This window comes from Anopheles gambiae, chromosome 2 (genome assembly GCF_943734735.2).
Source record: "Anopheles gambiae chromosome 2, idAnoGambNW_F1_1, whole genome shotgun sequence".
NCBI classification, from domain to species: domain Eukaryota; kingdom Metazoa; phylum Arthropoda; class Insecta; order Diptera; family Culicidae; genus Anopheles; species Anopheles gambiae.
In genome coordinates this window covers 28,362,853-28,370,922 of record NC_064601.1, presented here as the reverse complement: position 1 = coordinate 28,370,922, position 8,070 = coordinate 28,362,853, and the positions used below count along the sequence as shown (strand labels likewise).

General features: G+C 45.9%; 2 protein-coding genes across 3 annotated transcripts; one reads left to right on the top strand and one right to left on the bottom strand.

Annotated features, from left to right (window-relative positions):
• Positions 1-1,025: 1,025 nt before the first annotated feature.
• Positions 1,026-3,313, bottom strand: LOC5666828 (uncharacterized). 2 transcript variants are annotated; one of them, XM_001688235.3, is made up of 2 exons: positions 2,687-3,313; positions 1,026-1,878 (listed from the first exon to the last, which is right to left on the bottom strand). In XM_001688235.3, the coding sequence occupies exons 1-2, from the start codon at positions 2,815-2,817 to the stop codon at positions 1,569-1,571; spliced, it is 441 nt and encodes a 146-aa protein (XP_001688287.2). In that variant the 5' UTR covers positions 2,818-3,313; the 3' UTR covers positions 1,026-1,568. The 2 variants fall into 2 exon arrangements, with proteins under 2 accessions (XP_001688287.2, XP_061501299.1); XM_061645315.1 differs by having other exon boundaries at positions 1,955-3,104.
• A 2,689-nt stretch (positions 3,314-6,002) lies between these two features.
• Positions 6,003-7,626, top strand: LOC11175973 (mucin-2). The gene is made up of 3 exons (XM_003436224.2): positions 6,003-6,203; positions 6,327-6,418; positions 6,541-7,626. Exons 1-3 carry the CDS (start codon positions 6,127-6,129, stop codon positions 7,272-7,274), a joined length of 903 nt encoding a protein of 300 aa, XP_003436272.1. The 5' UTR covers positions 6,003-6,126; the 3' UTR covers positions 7,275-7,626.
• The last annotated feature ends 444 nt before the right edge of the window (positions 7,627-8,070 follow it).

The window sequence follows — 8,070 nt, the reverse complement described above, 5'->3', positions numbered from 1 at the left end:
TGCCATGTGTCATGCACATGATAGTGTCATCAATAGAGCAACAAACAGTTGATGAACGATGCCTTGAAATTGGAAAGCGGTTGATGCAATGTACGGCAAGGATTTCCCCATGCGATCCCCTTGTTGTTGTTCCGCACGCACGCGTCTGACTAAAGAGCAAACAAGAGTTACATCATCCAGTGCATTCGGCCATTCCGACCAAACGCCAGGCAGGGGCAAAGTAATCCTTTGCTTGACTCAACCGCTCATCCGAACGTGATCAAATGCCGGGATGGGATCGTTCGGTTTGTTGCCGTCGGATTGTCGGATTATCGGTTGCGTTCGAGCATTACGTAGCGCGTCTATAGCGGCCTAGCCAGGAAACGGCATTAAACAGACTCTTTTCTTCTCGAAATGCCGCCTAGCCGATGGTGATAAGCCTGTTACAGCTGTTGCACTGTTCGCGGTTGTGGGGGAATGGGAAAATAATGGGGAAGAAAACAAAAAATAATCGCCGACAGGTCCGGGGCTGGAAGCTCCGGAAGAGGACCTTGACCTTCGACCCGTCGGAAGCTACGCCACGCTCCGGGGTGGAATGTACCAGATGACGAATCGTAGGGTCGTTGGAACTACACGCCTGCCAATGAAGTACGCGGCACGTATGTTCCCATGCACCGGGGGCAACGTTGTTGATAGGCAAAGAGCAAACAAAATAGGAGTAGGAATCATTATGACGTTTACATTAAAGGTTTAATGTCGCATTATCAAAAATTTGGTAGTAAAAAAGATGCAACTGACGTAGTTAACGCGTGATGGAGCACCTTACATACAATGCCTCTTGATGCCTCTTGACCATACAATGAAAACATGAAATTGATTGTTTTATGTGCAACCAAACTTTTCAGAAGTAGTTTACGTAAATTGATAATTTTGTGATATTTTATATTGCACCAATGTGTCCGCTTTCTTGCTCTATGTTTCCATGCCTCTAATACCAACCATATGGTGCACATGCCAGTAATCTAAATGACCACCACAAACAGTTGTTTAAAATCAAATACACGTCGGTTATTTATTGTCAAGATGCTTACAATCAATCTCGCGTATACAAAGCTTCCTCGCCACAAATCTCAGCAATGCAAATAGGCATCAATGTCATCCCGTTGCACGGGATGCAACGATGCGTGATCAACAAACGGCCCTTACCGCTGGGCTAACCGTAAACATTAGCCGGGGCTGAGTAAATGTCCCACCGCGTTACATCATCTTTCGACAGTAGCGATCTTCACCCGATTCCAGATGCATTGGAAAACCTGCACCCGAACCGGATACGATCGAATCGAGATCGGCACACGTGCTAAAGCTATCAGATTCCAGGCTTTTGCGCGTGCCCTTGCCGAAGCAACACGTGACTCAGCGACATATTATCTATCCCGGTGCAATAACTCTACTATTTGCTACGATAGCGTCTAATAATCAGAATAAATAATGCCATCGGCTTCCGGCTTTGGCGTTTGTCCGAGTGTGGAAAATCACAGCGATGCGACGGATCGGAAACAATCCGTTCTGCTACCACCACCGGGGCCCTCCTAAGACGTTGGTTGGTTCAGCAGGGTAAACACGATCGAAGAGGGCGGCGTGCTTACAGCACCGTCCGCCACGAGCGGAATGGCGTTGGTGCTGATGCTGAGGTCGGCCGGGCCGAGGGACGTTCCGTTGTTCGTCAGCGGCGTAAGGCAGACGTCGTGCTGCAGCGCATCCGCCGCAATGTACAGCGAGATGGCGAGCGCGACCAGACATACGATCCAGCAGGTAGCAAAGCAACAGTACCGCATCTTGATCCACCAGGGGTCGTCAATGTACTTATTCAGCTCATCCTTCGTCAGTGCGTAGCTGTCGCTGAAAGAAAACGCAGAGAAAACAGGTTAGTTGGTTTAGGGAGAAATGTTTTGCCAAGAATTCCTCCCAAGCGTACTGGAAGCAGGGGACACACTTCAACACGGGCTCCATCGTAGCGCCTAATTTAACGCCAGTGGCTACTACGACTGTTACACAATTGTGCTTTGCTGTCGTTTTACTAACCATCGGGTAACACTATAAGCGTTACAAGCGTTACGATAAGGTTAAACCCGGTACTTATGTGCTTTCAGAAGCATAGTGACAGTGTATCTGAACGATAAGGCTTTCGACCCTAATGATAATATCCTTGCCTTTCCTTCTGACGAGTAATAAGGTTAATCTATTTGCTATACATCACCGTATGAATAGCAATCTATAAACAGTGAGCGGAAATCCGGGTGGCGCACTAGAGCCGAAGAGGGCATAGCAGAAGTATACACACACATACACACACTCGGACAGTTTAATGGGGCCATATCAACGAGACGGTACTGCAAATCAATCTACCAGAGATAGGCTAATTGACACGAAAGGTAATACAACGACCGCCGTTACGCTGTTTACCTGTCGTATCGTTGCCGCCGTTCATCGATAACGATCGACAAATGGTGCTTGCAATGGGGCGTGGTGGCAATGCGATTGTCGAAGCAAGGCGTGGGCATGTACTTCACCACACTTTGGTGTAAGCATAAGTGGTACAAGCGGTAGATCGTATCGAACGGTCATAACTACAAAGTAGCAACTGTTTTCCCCGATATGATGCGGTGCGGCTTGGTGTGCCCTCAGGCTGTTACTTAGGGATACTTACTACTCGCATAGTACGCCATTGTCGTCGGTGATGTTGCTGACATTGTTGTTCAGATCGTCCTGCGGGATGGCGATGCTGTACGTCTTCTGGTACTCCTTCGGCAGCAGCGTCGTACGCTCGTTGATCGTCATTTTGTTTGGTGTTGCTTTTGGTGCTTTATTTTTCGTTTTCTGTAACGCTTCACACTGTCTTTTAGGTGCTTTTGTGTTGTACCGAACGAGCGGGTCACCAATTTGTTGGAGACAAACCAACACGAACAACTGCACGATCGAACGAGAAACACACAGAGATGCTACGCTGCTGGTATAGTACCGGGCACTCGTAGCACACGACGCTTACGGGGACACGCTACGCTGCTGGCGCTGGTTACGATTCACACATGTCTACTGTGGAGCGGTAGGATCGACGCACTTTCATTTATAATAAGAATGAGGCACTCGCTCGATCGCTTGATTGCTCTCCAGGAAGAGAAAAATATAAAGAGAGAAGGAGAGAGAGAGGAAGAGAGAAAGAGAGAGTGCATGGGAAAGATTGTTCCATGTGCGTGCAGCATCATCTCACGCTCGGCGCGTTATTACGATGATAGTGTAAGAGAAACCAAGCCCACATCTCGCGAGAACAAAAACGACGCGATAAGAGCAAGCAAAACGACGCATGCCGAAGGGTTTTTACCGGCATGTACGGCGAACGCTTAAAACTGTCACTGATAACGACGCTGCGCAGCGACGCTCTTGTTGCGGAAGTTAGAAGGTGATCCTCGAAATCGTGCGCGTTTCAGGGTCACGATCGCTGGCGCGCACGTTTGCGCGTTCTTCCGCGTACACGGTGCAGCAGGGGGTGATAAAAGCTTTTCTTTTTTTACAAGCCGATCGATTGTTACACGCGATTTGTTTGCGAATGCTTATCAGTCGGTTGACGTTTTGTTTTTCTTCTTCCCAGGTTGAGAATACTCGAGCAACGTACGTTGTAAGTGTTTTACAACCTGAAAAATTACACAATTCGGTACGGTTCAACTGGGCCCATCGTGCAATCTGCTTGCGGGTATGCAATATGGAACGCGAAAAATGTGTAAAAATACAAATAAATAAACATTTCATAGCAAATGTTGGAATTGGACATATCAAAGGGTTTAGAACGTATTGATATTGTAAAGCAACCAGGGGAAGCGAATGAAACAATTACATTTAACTCTCGCTTTCCACAACCTCGTGTTAAATCTCTTTCTCTCTAAAACATGATTCCTTTATTTATTTATTTATTTATCATTTTGTTCTATTTAGGGAAATGGTTGAATCTGTAGCCATACAATTGTTTCATATTATAGTTTTTATTCTATTCCGCTTGCATATTTTTATTAAAGACTTTCGTAAATTTTCTTAATTTGAAGTTTGCACTCTGGAAAGGATGTAGAGTGCAACTTAAAAAAAACGTATACAATTTAAAAAATTGCAATAATATTATACAACTTTATAAAAAGTATTTTTAACGTAGTTGGACGCAATTGGACAATACAAATAAAAGCTAATATCTAATAATGCAAAAAGGGACAAAAAAAACTTAATTTCCACTCAGGTCTGTCTTGGCACGAGTCGAAGAGAATCTACTCGAAGTCGAAGAGAATAATGTAATCGCATCTGTTGTATAATAATATATATATTTGAGCATTTTGTTTGAGCGCTGAGAGATTACAACTTCCCCACTACCTCAATTTGATGGAGTCACGAAGTTTGACGTAAAATGTTAGTGAAAAAAAATGGATGGGATTGTTACCAAGCATATTCTAATCATCAGTTACTATATTTTTTTGTCTCTTCTTCTCAACTAAATTATGTACACTCCACGGTGCAACGCTCGCTTGGCTTATCAATGGCGAGGGGAGTAGAGCCAAGGTTCGTACGTTCAGCAACCAGTTCATCCTTTCAACTAACGTTCGCAGTCCACGCAATTTGCCAAATTACGCTGATAACCTTCAGCTATTCGAGTTGACATGGTCTCAGGTTTGGTGGTGTAGAAATGTTCATTTTTCTATTGCAGTGCAATAACGATGAGCGCACAACCACCACTGATCGTGGAGGGAATTAGTTTACGGCTGTTGATTTACACCCGCCAAAGACAGACCATTTCTAAGCGATTGGAAGTCGTTTGTGGCAAACAGTGTGGCAAAAATAGCCTAGCTTACACCTGATGATGAGCTCAAAATACTGTCGATGATGAGTGGGAAGCTGCTATCTCAATGGAATGGATGAATATCAAATACTTCACTTGCAAACAGCTTAGTACTGTTCCCGCCTGGTTGAAACGCTCTCCATTGATTCACGAGCAATCATAGCCGTAGCGAAAATGTTATTTCCTGTGCAATTTTGCGTGACCAAACAAAACGTTTCATTGCAAAGGTGCAAACAAGCAGTGCAATTTCGACCAAACACCGCGCCTTATCGCTTTTGTCCACCTTTGACGGGTGTGCTGCAACAGTATCAGGAAAGGCCATAAATAAAAATCAGCGTTATTTTATGGCACACTGTACTGGTGCCTCCTCTCGTATCGTGCCCAGTGGCAGCGCGTGTGTGTGTGAAAACTGATACCCAAATACTGTTTTTCGTATTAGAATTTAAAACCATGTGCAACACAAAACTCTCTCAGTGATATAATACTGCTATCGATTAGCAATAGCCACTCGATCGCAGGCTGACACAACTCTTCAGAAACGCACCAGCTGGCTGGTCCCGTATGATTGCACCGTGCCGCTGGCAATAACTGGGACACGTTGCAGCTGTGAGGGGGGGTTTTACATTTTTTATCAGCTTCTCATCAAAATCCGGGTTGTACCCGTTGCCGTGTCCCGCAAAGTGATGATGCATTCGCGGTGCTCTACGCGCTGGATGGATCGATTTTGCGCACCAGGGACGCGGAACCAAGGTTGCCCGGTTCGACCCGGTACTGTCGTTAGGGTTCCCACCTACTGCAAAAGTCCCTGTGACACCGTTCAGGGCTCTCGTGTGTCATCCAGGCCGTATACACGTACGGAGCAATATGCGAGATAAGACTAGCAAAAGAGAAAAAAGGGGGCGAAACGCGCTTAAACGCATTTCGCGACATCTGTTCGCGACGGATGTGCGGGCGGTGTTCTAGGCTTTTGTTCTGTAACGCGACGGGAAGGGGATTGGGTGATTCTGACAACCAACCTCCCCCTCCCCCTCCCGTGACGGCAATGACTTTCGTCAGGCTTTATCTTACACAGCGGAGCGAGAGCTTAGTGGTGAGTTTGATATCGGGAAATTGGAGGTTGGCGAATGTAACACCTCTTCAAAAGCCGCCTATCAATCGGGACCTGGCCGCAGTGTACTCGTGGCTGGCACGGCAGCAAGTTGCCTCTTTTGCCGGGTTGGTAAGGTTTTCCCGTTCAGTGATAGAGATCGGCGAGGCGTGTGGTTTCGTGCGTGATGGATCTTCTTCGTGCCGTGGTGTTGGCCGCCCTGGTCGTGGGAATGGTGACGAGTGGGCCGGTAAATGATGTGAGGTGAGGTTGACAAGCGTGTGCCTGTCATCGTTCAAGGTCTCAAGATCGTTCTGGCGCGTAGGCTAATGTGAAGTTTCGTTGTTGTTTTTTTTTGATATTTTTGGATCGCTCGCTGGAAATTAGGAGTGGACCGATAATTATCGATGCTCAATTAGCAGCAGCAGCAAAGGAAGGTCGTTTGATGTACGACGGTGGTGCGGTGCAAGCAGATGATGGTAATCTTTTTTGTTATTGTTTCATTGAATGTTTTTCAAGATCGATCGTGCGCGTGATTAGCAAAATGCGATTATCTTTGTATTTAATCATGGTTGTTTATGTACCATTTGCATTGTTACAGGCCAGGTAGCAAACACTCCAGAAATAGGGTTTGACGATACACCTAGCACGACGACTGAGGAGATTCCTACGACAACTGAGGAAATTACTACGACCGTCGACCCAACAACGACTCTTGAGCAAACTACTACGACAGCACAGCCAACTACGACTCTGGAGCCGACAACCACGACATCAGAGCCAACGACAACTACTGAGCCAGTTACTACAACAAATGAGCCAACTACAACTACTGAGCTAACTACTACTACTGCTGAGCAGACTACCACGACAACAGAGCCAACTACAACTACTGAGCTAACTACTACGACTTCTGAGCAGACTACCACGACAATAGAGTCAACAACTGAGCCAACTACTACTACCACTGCCGAGCAGACAACCACGTCCGTGCAGGCCCCTACCACCACAACGGAGGAGGCCACAACTACGACCGCTCAGCCTGCCACGACTACCACAGCTGAACCGACAACGACTGTCGCGCAAACTACTACCACCGCCGAGCCTACTACGACGTCTACAGAAGCGGCTCCGTCCACGACGACCACTGCAGCCAGCACGACATCGACCACATCCGAGCCATCGTCAACGACTACCGACGCGCCGGTAACCGATGCACCGGCCACTACCACGCTCGAACCGGAAACGACAACGCAGGGCGCCAGCTCGGTTGCATCCTTCGGCGCCGCACTGCTGACTGCCGTTGCGCTAGCGAACGCGCTACGACTGCACTAGTGGCGTGGCGGTTTCCAGGCGTGCAATTGTGTGTAGTGTAAACAGTGTGCGCATACCAGCAGATGTGTATAGTAAGTGTGTGTTCTTTCTGGTTTTTGTTTTAAAATGAGTTGCTTAAAACAGACTAGATCAGCAAAATAGTTATAGCAAAGTTTGGTGTCGTATCAAAGAGTATGACTTTGAATAGATTTGCTCTTGCGAAGAGTGCGCTTTAGTTGTACACGTGTGCGGATGAAGGTGGAATGACGTACAAATACAGCGCTTTAAAGCCAAATATTGTAATATAATACAACGAAAAGACAAATAAACGCGTTTGTTTGCCGTATCTCATACGAGATGCATGTGTGCTCAACGACTTTTGCTATACTTTTCTTCAAAATAAATGTGGAATTATAAAGGTGTTTTAATATTATCGATCACTTTACAATTCATCTTAATTCTCAACATGTTTTACCCAAAAAAAATAATAATAATAAAATAAACAAAAGCAAACACTATCCAAAGAGACGTGCATTTTTTTTAAATAATCATTTTTATTTACCTTTCATCTTACATTCAACGATTTGCATTAAATGTTCGCACTCCTAGTCCGCATTAATTATCGGTAATGCAGCACAACGAATCGTTCAGCACGTTTTCCTCAAGCTATGCCACTGTTGGCACTGCCATTTAGTGAGTGTGTGTGTGTTCTTTTTTTTCTTCGCTTTTTTGTTTTCGCTTTTACACCTGCCTCCAGCGAAAAACCTTCACAAAAAACCGTTTTTCATAACAGAAAACTTTAACAGATTGTTATACA